The 13,845-nt window shown below is 38.7% G+C and overlaps 1 protein-coding gene across 1 annotated transcript in view; it reads left to right on the top strand.

The window, feature by feature from the left end:
* Window positions 1–12,829, top strand: part of ATL3 (atlastin GTPase 3) — a 41,490-nt gene extending 28,661 nt beyond the window's left edge. The window contains exons 9-13 of the mRNA XM_043451598.1: window positions 4,902–5,029; window positions 5,629–5,685; window positions 6,759–6,830; window positions 7,215–7,646; window positions 8,405–12,829. Of these exons, the coding sequence (XP_043307533.1) occupies window positions 4,902–5,029; window positions 5,629–5,685; window positions 6,759–6,830; window positions 7,215–7,646; window positions 8,405–8,491 (776 nt within the window). The 3' untranslated portion in view covers window positions 8,492–12,829. The remainder of the gene's footprint in view (window positions 1–4,901; window positions 5,030–5,628; window positions 5,686–6,758; window positions 6,831–7,214; window positions 7,647–8,404) is intronic.
* The last annotated feature ends 1,016 nt before the right edge of the window (window positions 12,830–13,845 follow it).

Below are 13,845 nucleotides of genomic sequence, written 5' to 3'. Positions count from 1 at the left end.
ACCCTAGGGACTGCAGCATTCCAGCCTTCCCTGTCTATCACCAACCCCCAGAGCTCAAACTCACGTCCATTGAGTCGGTGATGCCATCCAACCATGTCCTCCTCTGTCGTCTCCTTCTCCTCCTGCCGTCAATCTTTCCCAGGGTCAGGGTCTTTCCCAATGATCCAGTTTGGATCCAGCTTATTTTCCGAATGACTACTTAAGCGTCTCAACACTGTCGAAGAGTCCAACTTGTCCTCACTGGTTGAAATGTCACCTTTATCAAATGTTAAATGTAGGGATCAGCCCCTTTTTAAAGTTGGTATAGGGCCATATTTTGGTGCCATCCTGAGAAGACTATGGAATTAAGGGTATTTAGATGGAGATCGGTATCTGTTTATTTAGGTAGCTCATTAAGAAATAAACAGTTTTTGATGTCAAGAGATCTTATGATTGATTATTTAAGATGGTGTAGAAATCAGTGATTAGAAGTATATGTTACTATTTAGAAAAAAAAGAATCTCATGCAGATTTCAATTTATGAGCCATAAGTAAACTCTAATTATAAAATTGAAAGCATGGGGAAAAATTAATTTTATTTGACCTCTGGAATTGGGGAAGGACTCTTTAAAATTAGAAGGAATAAAAGAAATTATCAAGAAAAAGTGCTATACTTTTGAATACATAATAATCTTATGCATGTTTATAAAAAGGCAAACAAAATGGAAAAAAATTTCAGTTACCATAGTACACATAAAGAACAATATATCTGTTTACTTGCTGAAGAGTGACTAAGATAAAAGCCCTAAAAGTTCACTGAAAAGGTAGTCAGCTGATGAACAAATAGGGGAGAGAGTTTGGCCTAACAAGTAATAAAATAAATAAAAGCAAATTAGAAGAATGATCTACCATTAAATTTTTAAATATGCTGTTTGATATCCAAAAGAATGCATCAGTATTACATATAAGAAAGAATACACATAATGTATATATGTAAGGTATGAAATGTAATGAATATCATCAACCCACTACCCAACTTACTATTAATATCTGGAACTAGAATTGGCACACTTTCTGTAATGGAGTAAACAGTGAATATTTTAGACTTTGTGGGCCATACAATTACTTAGCTCTGCTTTGTAGCAAGAAAGCAGCCATAGACAATTGTACTAATGAATGTACATGGTTATATTTCAATAAAACTTTATTTATAAATGTAGTTAGCTATCATATTTGGCCCAAGGGCTGTAGTTTTCCAGTCTCTTATTAAGAACATTATCAGTGCTATTTTCTGTATTTGTATGCTTCTTTCCTTCCCCCTGCCTCGCCACAGAAATAACTACTATTCTAAATTTTGCTTATTCTGTCCTTGAATTTAAAAAGTTATTACCTGTATGTGAAGTGAAGTGAAGTGAAAGTCGCTCAGTCGTGTCCGATCCTTTGGGACCCCATGGACTATAGTCCACCTGGCCCTCTATCCATGGAATTCTCCAGGCCAGAATATTGGAGTGGGTAGCTGCTCCCTTCTCCAGGGCATCTTCCCAACCCAGGGATCAAACCCAGGTCTCCCGCATCGCAGGTAGATTCTTTACCATCTGAGCCACCAGGGAATCCCTTGTGTTTGATTCACTTAACAGTCTTTTGCTAAGTTTCTTCAATTTTTTTTTTTTAACTTTATAAAAATATAGTATGTGGCCAATTTGCATTTTCACTGTGAGCTTTATTTTTTTTTATTTTTGTTTTCTTTTAAATTAATTTATCTATTTTAATTGGAGGCTAATTGGTGGTTTTTGCCGTACATCAACATGAATCAATCACGGGTGTACATGTGTCCCCCTCCTGAACCCCCTTCCCACCTCCCTCCCCACCCCATCCCTCTGGGTTGTGCCAGAGCACCAACTTTGGGTGCCCTGCTTCGTGCATTGAAGTTGGCACTGGTCCTCTATTTTACATATGGTAATATACATGTTTCAGTTCTATTCTCTCAAATCCCGCCCTCATCTTCTCCCGCAGAGTCCAACAGTCTCTTCCCCACACCTGTGTCTCTGTTGCTGTCCTGCGTATGGAGTTGTCATTGCCGTCTATGTGTGCTTTGTTTTAAGGCTGCCCGTATTATTGCGTGTGATTGTGACCCATTCAGTCTCGCTGTAGGGTAACCGTGCCTCCTGTGGGTATAACAGTGTATTCTCAGTGGCAGTTTGGGCTTCTCCAGTTTTTTTGCTATTATGAGTAGCACTGCTATTAACCTTCTTGTGGGTGTGGATATATGGGAGTTTCCCAGGTTATGTGCTTAAAAGTGGGATTGATGGATAATTGAAATATATGTATCTTCACCTTAGGTAATGCCAGATTGTTTTCCAAAGTTCTTATTCCAATTTACACTCCTTCATTAGTGTTATAAAAATTCCCATTGGTCCATATCCTTGGCAACACTTGGTATTAACAGCCATCTTAGTTTTGTTAAATCAGTGATTATAAAATAGTATCTCATTGTGATCTTAAATTGCATTTCTCTGATTACTAATGGGGTTGAATATCTTTTCATGTATTTATTTCCATTCATGTTTCATTTCCTCTGAAATTCTTCTTGTCTAGTTTTCGATTGGGTGTTCTTTCTCTGCAATGTCAAGATTCTGTATGTCTGTTGTGAACCTTGTATTCTGTCTTCCATATCTTAGTTTTCTTCCTTATTTTGCATCATCCGATCTCTCTGTGCTGTTCTCTGGTATCTTACTCAGATCTTTTTTTTCCTCCAGAGGAGATTTGATCTGTGTTTGCTTCTTCAGGGAGCTAGGGGCTTACCAACCCAGGACGATTGCAGTCCCGTTTCAGGATCCAACTTAATTCAGGAATTATTTTTGCGGAAAGTTTGTTACCCCATTATAGTGAATAGCCTCAAACGAGCCACAGCTTCACACGTACTTAGCTCAGTGCTCTGGTTTCAGCTCACTCCCCACCTACTCAGCCCCTTGCAGCTCTCTGTAAACTTTGTAGACTTCCAAGTCTACATTGGAATAGAATATCTTTTGCAGGATCTTGTTAGGAAGAAGATCCCGTCCGATTCTCTGATGTTTAGTACTGTCAGAAGCAGAAGCTGCAAGATACGATTTTTCACCAATCAAGTCAGCAAAGGTTTTAAAAACAATAAAAATCTCGTGTGTTCATAGTAATGAACAAGCCGCCTCATATGTTGGTGATAAGGATATAAGTTGGTACAATCTTCTACAAAAGCAGTTTAGCAAGATATAAGAGCCTTAAAAAGGAAGGGGAGAGTATTTTACATGTTAATTTTGATTGTCTGATGGTGGGTTTTATGGATGGTTGTTACATTTTTTAATAGTTTTGAATATTTTCCAGCAATTTATATTTTTCTCACATACCTAGTAATTACTCTTAGAAGACCCTATAATCTTTAGAAATAAAATAACCTGAAGTTTTTCTGTGGAGATTTTTATGGTGATCCTTGTAGCTGGAAAAAATTTAGTAAACCACTTTTGTTTTATTCACTGCTCTATCCCCAACTCTTACAACAATGCCTGCCACAAAAAGGTGGTCAAAATCTGTTAAATGAATACATAAGACTGTCTCCATTTTGTAAATTCGGGTTATGCAGTGTTAAGGAGTTCCTACCTTTATGTGGGTTCCTGTCTACTTTATTTTTAGCTGATAGTTTGAATTAATTGAATTCAATAACTTGAATTACGAAGATGCTGGATCATATAAATCAGATTCCTCGCATTTTCGTACTTGGGCCAGCTAGTTCTCACTTTGAGGAGAGAGCTCTGTTTAACAGCTTCCTGAACCTTCTGTGGGAACACTACAGAAGCTGGAAAGAAGCTGTCATGTTTTCTGAAATAGTAGTCTTTTCCCTTTGGGGTGGCCCAGAGAACCTCTTTGAGGAGATAATAGAAATTAAATATCATGAGGTTCAGGTGCTTCTACTTCCTTTAATGTTAAAAAAATGAACAAAAGTAAAGCAAATGGATAAATAGTGATTTATAATGCTTTTAAGGGGGAGAGTGAGGGTGTGGCAAAGGCCTGGTCTGGGAGAACCTGAAGGGTTGATAAGGATTTTCCTGAAGATACATTAATGAAATTCTTTTTTTTTTTTTAAAGATTTTTTTTTTTTTTTTTTGATGTGGACCATTTTTGAAGTCTTTATTGAATTTGTTACAACACTACTTCTGTTTTATGTTTTGACTTTTTGGCCACAAGGCATGTGGGATCTTAGTTCCCCAACCAGGGATTGAACCCCCACCTCCTGATTGGAAGGCAGAGTCCTTACCACTGAACTGCCAGGGAAGTCCCGTAAAATAAAAAGTAAAATTTCTTGGACATGTAGGGAGTAGACATGAATCTCTCAGAGTGAAAACCAGGGTAGCGATATTCTGCATATTCTGTTATGAATGCTGCTGCTGCTGCTAAGTCGCTTCAGGCGTGTCTGACTCTGTGCGACCCCATAGATGAAAGCCCACCAGGCTCCCCCGTCCCTGGGATTCTCCAGGCAAGAACACTGGAGTGGGTTGCCATTTCCTTCTCCAATGCATGAAAGTGAAAAGTGAAAGTGACGTCGTTCAGTCGTGTCTGACTCTTAGTGATCCCATGGACTGCAGCCCACCAGGCTCCTCCGTCCATGGGATTTTCCAGGCAAGAGTACTGGAGTGGGGTGCCATTGCCTTCTGCGCTGTTACGGACTAGAGAGGACTTAATACTGCGGAAAGGAAGGAGACCGTACAGATACATGAGAACAGAGACCCGTCAGCAACGGAAAGGGTCAGGCTCACAGTCTGGGACCCCTGCCCCTCTCTTTCAGCTAGCAGATGTTAGAACAACCAGATAGACTGAAGATTGTGCTTTATGCTCCCCTTGGTTGAATAAATCTGTTTGGCTTATTGTTTCCTTTTTCTTGGTCCTGCGAACAGACATTGCCAGTGAATTCAAAGAGCAGTTACAGACATTGATACTGTATGTATTAAACCCAGCCAACTTAATGGAAAAGGAGATCAATGGCTCAAAAGTCACCTGTCGGGGACTGCTGGAGTATTTTAAGGTAAATATGGGGTTTTCATTATTAAAATATTTGACTTTTGGTGAAGCTGATACAGGTTAAGAACTCGGTTCAGGTATTTTAAAGCTTGGGGAGTTGGAAGGAAAAGCCTTTTCAGACTCCAGTGTCCTTCCAGGAGTGGGCCACTGGGTGGCAGTATTGGTCTAGGCACCAAATGGATGTTCTCTGCGCTCTCTTAGAGGAGTGATTACTGTGGCTAAAGGAAGACTGTTCCTCAAGGAAGATGGTGTGGAGAGGAGGTGGTTAGGAAGTTGCTGTGAGTAGGAGACAGCACCTAGATGTGACACGACTACCTCACGGCGGACGGTCACTCTGCCCACAGGCAGTGGTGAGGCCAGCGTGCATGGGGAGTCTGGCGGGAGCCATCGCCTTGGTAGGCGTGTGCTGCTTTGAGAACATTTTTAGTTAACTAAAAAAATGCTAACATGCATTCAAAGGTGTGCTGTGTTTTTGCTAACTCCTGGGTGTGGATCTAGGTCTTTAGGAAATGCAGTTGTATGGTCACTGTTTCTGAAAAGTAAGCTGCAGTTAAATATGACAAATGGCGTTTTTCATAATTGTCCTTATGTTTATATTCTAAGGCATATATTAAAATTTACCAAGGAGAAGATCTGCCTCACCCCAAATCCATGCTTCAGGTAAGCAGTTCTTTGACAGTCCTGGTAGTTTCCCTTTTCTTTTTTTTAAAAAACTTTTATTTATTTTTGGCTGTGCTGGGTCTTTGTAGCTGCTGGCTTTCTGGAGGGGGAGCTACTCTTTGTTGCAGGGCATTGGGCTTCTTACCGCAGTGGCTTCTCTTGTTGCAGAGCCTGGGCTCTGGGGCGCGCGGGCTTCAGTAGTTGTGGCTCACAGGCTCGAGAGCATGGGCTCAGTAGTTGTAGCACACAGGCTTAGTTGCCTCGTGGTGTGTAGAATCTTCCTGGACCAGGGATTGAACCTGTGTCCTTATATTGGCAGACAGATTGTTTACCACGGAGCCAGCAGGGGAGGCCCCCCTTTTCATCACGCTGAGGTCTGTTCACGTCTAGCATGTTTGCAGCAGTGTGACTGCCTTCTGATCTTCTTGTCTGTATTCCTGGTGGTGGAGTTAGAACAGAACAGCTTCCCCACAAGTGTACCCAGGTTAAACATACCCCATTCTGTTAGACAGATCGTTCTCCTATTGCCTGTTTGTTGTCTATTTTCATAAAACATGTCCTGACTTATCTATTTACTAATCAGGTTTTTCGTTTTCAGCAAGTTTTATTATCAACATTTTGATGTTTTCAAGATGTCATTTTGTGAATACATATGATTTCTGACTTGCACGTGCTGAAGATAAGGTTGTTTATTGCCAAATGTTTATTTCTTTAGTAGACAAACATTTTCACAAAGGGAGTTAGCATGTGGGATTGGTATTGTAAAGATAAATTTTTTTTCTTCTGAGTTACATCTATTTCTTAACATACAAAATTGAAGCAAAGGAACTATTTTCAGAGGTTTAGTTTTATGACAAAGATTCTTATGTATGAGAACATTTTTTGGCAGAAAATCTGGCAGAAAAGGTGTATTTTATTTAATCAGTTGGACTGTGTGGAAACCTGAAAAATAACAGAAGAATCATAAAGAAGGAAGAATGGGGAATGGAATGAAACAAAACTTCTGTTTGGTTATTTGTGGAAGAATATTAAAAGAGAAAGAATTTATAGTTTGTGGTTTTCTTTCTTAAAAGGCCACTGCTGAAGCCAACAATTTAGCAGCTGCAGCCTCTGCCAAGGACGTTTATTACAACAACATGGAAGAGGTATGTTGGACATAAGTCTTAACTCTGAAATATCTAACCTGGGCAATATTTTTAACTTCAGATGCCCCAGCTTGATCCTGCTTAGTGTTTCTTATGATGATGAGGCAACATTCAGGTTATCCTGGTTATTGGGGCCTTTTAATTATGACCCTTTCTAAGCAAGACTTCCTTACAGTGTCACTGCTCTCACTGATCAATATCACCCTGGTTACTAAGTGTGCTTTTCAGAAGAATTGAACCCAGACTTTTATTGATCTTAGTCATCATTTTAAAGTTCATTTCTAGTATCTTAAAATTTTCTAAGCTTTTCAGCGTTTTCACTTGTTTTATTTGGCACTTGTTTCTGAAGGATTCTTTATCGTGTTCTGTCTTTATTCTTGTCAGGTTTGTGGGGGAGACAAACCGTATTTGTCTCCAGACATTCTAGAGGAGAAGCACTGCGAATTCAAACAGCTTGCTCTGGACCATTTTAAGAAGACAAAAAAGATGGGCGGGAAGGATTTTAGCCTTCGTTACCAGCAGGAGCTGGAGGAGGAGATCAAGGAACTCTATGAGAACTTCTGCAAGCACAACAGTAGCAAGAATGTCTTTAGCACGTTCCGAACCCCCGCAGTGCTCTTCACGGGCATCGTGGCTCTATACATCGCCTCCGGCCTCACTGGCTTTATTGGTCTTGAGGTGGTGGCCCAGCTGTTCAACTGTATGGTTGGACTGCTGTTAATAGCGCTTCTCACCTGGGGGTACATCAGGTACTCTGGTCAGTATCGTGAGCTGGGTGGTGCTATTGATTCCGGTGCAGCGTATGTGTTAGAGCAGGTAAGTGGTGCCAACCCAGGAGGCTGACGGTTGGTAACAGATAGATATCCATGCTTCTATTGTAAAATATCTCGATTTGGAAGAGTTCAATAGTGATAGAAGGCATGAGAGACATGCCTTTTTTTTCTTTTTTTTTATAGGCCTTATGTTTTATTATTGTTCTTTAGGATATTAATGTTTATTCCTAATATTTTGTTTCCATGCCTAAAACCTGCTCATTAATGCAGAAAACTTTCCAACTTAACATACATTGTATTCTTCACGGGAAACTTTTAAATACATGTTCATCAGATATAATTCCTGTGTGATTATCTCCCACATCCAAGGTTAGTTTGCTTCACTGAAAGTCATGAGCTTTGAAAAATATGAATTTAGCAAAATGTTCTGTTTTGAGATCTGCCAGTGGATGGCATCTCTTTCACTTCCATCAGTTCATCAAATCAGTGGCTTTTGATATTACGTGATCTCCAGGTTTACAGATTTGAGACTGCTTTGTTTTTCTGAGTAGCAGGAACAGATTAGTTGAGTTAGAAGCTTGTGGTGAATGCTGGCGAGCTGCCCACCCACTAAAGGTTCAGCTGACCTACTTTCTGGGCATTAGCAGCTGCCACAGGCTCCCTGACCCCTGCATTTTCATTCCCTAATTTTCAGTCTCAGTGTAGACAGAGATTTTTGAAAGTTTGTCTGTAATGGCTTGCTCTTTTGACACTGCGCTGTAATTTTATTAACTGACATGTTGAATAAATGGACTTTTGCAGGCCACTTCTCACATCGGTAATTCCACTCAGGCTGCTGTAAGGGATGCAGTTGCTGGGAGACCACCCTCGGATAAAAAAGCTCAGTAGCATCCTAACGAGAGGATCAGACAAGAACCCTTCTAGCTCCCTCTGATTTCTGGGCTTCTGCGACGGCCACAGGCCCAGGTCTCCAGGAAAGCAGACCCGGGACCATCTGGGAAGAGCTGAAACACGGCACTAATAAATGAACAGACCTTTCCTGTGGTTTCAAATTGTTAAACACACTTCCATTTCTCTTGGAAGCATTTCTTTTCCTTGCTGGTGTAGATCCAAGCTTGAGTCTGTTTTCTTATTACTCTCTGCTTTGTGCACTTTATGGGGGAAAAAGCTAAAAGAACAATGGAAATGCGATTTTCAGTCCTTTATGTGCCGCTTAGTGCCTTTTAAGATTGAACCCATGCTTTCGAGGACTTGATCGGGAGGAAATTGAGGACACTCACATGAAAGATGCTGTTTTGAGGTGAATTGTCAGTTTGTACCGTATTCTTTTGAGAAGGATTCCTTTTTTAAAAGTTTACAAAACTTGGCAAAAGCTTCAAAACTAAAGACATTAAAAATGATGCTATTACAGTTTTTAAATCTTATGATATTAGAGAATTGTGTTTGCCACATAATATGGAAAAATTGTATTTAAATCTACCATACACTGAAATTTAAGGTCTGTTTCTTGACAGGCTGGCAGTTTTGTTAGAACATATTCTGTTTTTTTTTTTTGTTGTTGTTTTTTTTCCTTCATTCATTCCTGTAGCTTCTTTCTAGAAAAGAGGCAAACATGCCTTGAAAAACCAGAGCTGCTTATATTATAAGGAATGAGTTGAATACTTTAAGGAAAAAACTTGAGTTTAAATGAACCATGTGACCTCTGATAAGTCATCTGAACTTGTGCCTTGGTCAGACTCGCTGATTGTAGGTTTCTGTCTATACATATGTGTATTGTACGTAACTCACAGCTGTCATTCATGAGAACAGAACTTTATCAAGGACTAGAGGAAGGATTTTTACCAAACATTCTGCCTTTAATTGATGTCCTGTTTCATGTGGCTTAGCAGTACATCAGGTCTTTATCCACAATGTTTATTTGCAGTCTCCTATTCATGGTCTGATATTTTTAATAATGAAGCTAAAACTGTCAGTTTTATTTAGTGAATCATCCTTTATTTAATTTTATATGTGGCTAGTCTGGTAGCTTTAAAGTATCTTTGGCTTAGTAAGGACCAAGTCCCACCCAAGTATGGATGTATAATATCTAGAAAGTATCTAAATTCTTTATTTACCTTGATTGTATGATAAAAATTTTTGTCTATCAGTTGCCTTTTCCTTTGTTTATCATGGTGAATTGTTTTGGATTTTAAAACTTCATACAGCTTGCCTGCGAGTATTTATATAAGCATTCAGGTATATGAGCCTTAATTCTTAAGATAATTTTTTTGTTGTGGGAGGGAGGTAGGGAATTTTAGGCAGATTCCGAGTGTAAGTTCTATATAGGTGAAGTATGAATGGATGGTGGAAAAAAGTATTTTCTAGTCTGTCATCTTTTTATCAAAGAGTATTTCTCTTGACTATTTTAACACTTTACCACTCAAGTATTTTTGTAAGTTTTGAATTAATTCTAAGTGTTTAATGTATTTTTCATATTTACATACCATCTTGCTCCGAAGTTCTTGCTATTTGATTCAATCATGGTTAAATTTTAGAAAAATTCCAACTTGTTCTAAAAACTGTTTACTTGCATATCAGTAATACTTAGCTTTATTAAATTAAAACCTTAGTTTTGAAATTTTGGTGCATTTTCAAGTGGCCTGTCATCTTCCTGAAGATTGATACTTATTTGCTAAAGGCCTTACAGATGTTGACATACTTAGCTTTTAATGCACTGTATAAGCATGTTTATAGATTTCAGAAGAGTTGTCTAGAATTATCCTACTTTTAATGGTGAGAAAAGGATGCTGTGTTTAAAACTTATTTCAATACTAAAATACTAGATTTTTAAAAAATAAAAAACATGCAATCATGTATGATTTAGTGAAACCTTAGAATTTAGTTACTGTTTAAATTCACCGAATTTCTGTTTTGATCATAAAAGAATAACTTTGTTTAATTGCCCTGGGGAAACCTTTTTTTTTTTTTTTGGTCTTATTCTGCCTCTGGAAATTGTTTATAGTTTTCTCAGTGAGGACTTTTATGAGTTTTCCTTTGCCCTCTCTGTTATTTTTTTTTTTTTTGAGAGTTGATGACTTTATTATATCAACTTTTCCAATGAAAGGTGCGTTCTCATTGCTGGCTGTAAGCAGTCCTGGGGAGGTTTACGACCAGGTTGAAGAGAATGCCTCTCTCTTCTTACCCGCCTCAGCTGTTGGTTTGTGGGTCAGGGACGGCACTTAGGACGGTGAGGTTTGCCGGCTATGTGTTTCTCTGGCACTCCTGCCTTTCCACGCAAGCAAGCATTTTCAGTTTGCACATTCCTAAGAGTATATGGGGCACATTCCCTACTAACATATAAAAGGTTTCAGAATTTTCTATGAAAAGAATTCATTGTAGGAGAAGTTAAATGTTAAGTTTTTTTTTTTTTTTTTTTTAATATTTCCAGTTAGCTTCCAAATAAAAATAATAGAATCAAAATCTCAGTCTTTCATTGAGGACTCTTTCTAGATTGGTGTGTAGACAAAATGAGGGTAAACTATCATGTAAGATGATGAAATAGCCTCAGAGTCATACCTTATTTTAGCAGTATACCAAGAAAGCTGTCTCATGGAGGTCTCTGTATTTTCACATTTGGTAGAGTTGCTTATGAGTATTGTTTTTGTTTTACCTGGTCTTTCCTTTTTTTCTCTTTCGTGAAGTAAAATGCTTTAGGTGAACAAACAGACAAACTGCCGTGTACTGGCAGTGCATTTAACAGGTTATACCCAGCGTTCCACCTGGCTTATGAAAATGGTGTCTTGGATAAGTATTATGAGTTACAGAAAAATTACGTAGTTGATTTAAGTCCAGGCAAAAGTGATTAAAAAACAGTTTTATTTTTCCCTGGTTTTTTAAACAAAATAATGTAACTTATATGGATATCTTAATAGAGCTATTTTTTTCCCCCATGAAACTATTGAAATGTAATTTAGGATTATTTAGGATGGCTGCCATCTAAGGTAGCCAACACAGGTTACATCATTTGGCTTAATGTTTAGATCCATCAAAATTTTAGTCAAGGAATAGGGGCATAGTGAAGAAAAACTTCAGTTACTAACATACCAACTATTTGTGTAGGTGGTGTTTTAAAATGACATTCTGAAGCCCACTTGTAAGAGACTATTTGCAGTTGAATAGTTTTCCTTCTGTGAAGTCATGTTGTAACTGTGTTTTGAATGGTGGCTCTCTTCTATCTTGACCTGCATAAAACAGCCCTGGGAGGCATGTTTAAAAAAATTCGAATTGCTAGCTTTGTACCCAGGGATTGCCCCAGTGGATCTGGGTCTGGGTTGTGGCCCTGGAATCACCACTTTTAAAAATAGCATCACAGGTGGTTCAGAGACCACAGTGGGAGAGAGTGATCTGAGGGATGGGAAGGAAGTGCAATTCGGTGCTGCCTGAAGGCAAGTGGACACCTTTCGCCTGAGCTTCAGAATAGGTGGTCTCCTGCCAGATACAGTCACCGAGAGTTCAGTGTTAGGAGTAACAAGGATGCATTTAGTCCAGAGGATTACCCAAGCTCTATGAAAATGTTTCTCTAAATTAGAAAGTCCTAGTGCCTTCTCTGAAAAATGAATGTACAAGTATCCTATTTACAAACAGGTATACTTAGGATTAAAAAAACTAGTTTGAAAGTTGTTTTTCTTTGAAAAAGCAAAAATTTAGCACTGTGACTTGAACCTCTGAATCTTTTCATGCACAGAAAACCATAAGCCATAAGTAAAAATGAACAAAAAGGACAGAGAGGATCATAAATTTGAAGATTAGTGACAGAGTACCCCTTACCAGGGGCTTTCAAGATTAATCTAAGGGCAGAAAGATTTTAGAAGAAATTTTTCTTCTTGGGAAAGGAGTCTCACATGCCAGAACTAAGATTATAAATGTAGTGTTCTTATGACCAGGGGAAGATGCATCTGATTTTCAAAGTGTTCCAATTTAGATACATAAATGCTGTCATGGACTTAAGCCTTAAAGGAGTTAATACTAATTTTGAGCATATACAAATTTTCTTCTCTGATTTCTCTTTCTTTAAAAAAATGATTTGTTAAAAGCACTTTCTTCCTCCTAGACTTTTTGAATGGCTTTAAAATTTAATATACTTTTTAAAAAGTGCAATGAATTAGATTATGCTATTAGTATATTAAAAGCATGTTTCTGTTTCTTAGTTTTAAGGTCATTTAATGGAATAAAGATCTCAGCACCGTGTTACTTGTGTTTTTCCTTTCTCTTTAATATGGGAAGATGTGTTAAGTAGGTTTGGGCTTGGTAAAGTGAATAGGATCTCTAAGCGAATGAAAACTTGGTGTCAAAGGTGGCAGTTGTAATGTGGTTTGAGTGAGTCAGCTTTCTCTGTCCTGCAAAACAATACCGCACTAGTATCTTAATCTCTAGCATAATGCCAGAGAAAGCTGTGCTGTTGACCGTATTGCGTAAGATGAAGCACAGATTTTATAGTTACATGGACTTGTGAGGACCTTTGAATTTGGAGCACTTTCATTTAGTTGCCCTATCTGGAGCCAACTGGTTAAGTGGTTCGTCTCTGGGAGTGGGGTGAGGTAAATAGAGCTCTACTGAAAGCTTTCCTTTTCACTGGCGACCTTGGAGGCAGTGAAGAAGTTGTTTGAACTCAAATATTGACTGATCACTTTACAAACCCCATTCAGCCCTACAATAAAAAGATTTCTTTCCTAGTTTGAAACATAGACTGGATGGGGTCAGTAGCCAATCAGCCAGCCATCCATCCCTGATCATACCAGGCTGGGTGTTGTACTGAGTTCACAGTTTAGTAGGAAAGGGGCAAACTCACAAGTTAATGTAATATGGAGAGTGTGGGGAGTGTTGATCCCTCCGTCAGTGTAAGCTGGGGGGCAGAAAGGAGCAGGGTGGGGAAAGTGGTCATGTGTGGATGAGGAGAGGTCAAGCAAACTATGCTTCTCTTTGGTGCATTGATAGACACTTTTGCCTTTGATTACTATTAAACAGTTTGCCAAAGATAAGTCCAATGTTGATTAGCTTAATAATTAAAAGAATATTTTAAACGAAGCATTTTCTTGTAACTGGATATCTAGAAGTTACACTGGCGTGAATCAAATGTCAACAGGACTATTATTTCCTGTCTGCAGTGGCTGCATCACTTCCTCTTGCAGGTAGATTTCTTCCATGCTGCTGGGGAGGGCAGGAACAAACGGTTCCAGGCTTACATCATTCCACTTGACTGTCCG

Source organism: Cervus canadensis, chromosome 29 (genome assembly GCF_019320065.1).
Source record: "Cervus canadensis isolate Bull #8, Minnesota chromosome 29, ASM1932006v1, whole genome shotgun sequence".
In the NCBI taxonomy this organism is placed as follows: domain Eukaryota; kingdom Metazoa; phylum Chordata; class Mammalia; order Artiodactyla; family Cervidae; genus Cervus; species Cervus canadensis.
This window is presented reverse-complemented; position numbering and strand designations above follow the sequence as displayed.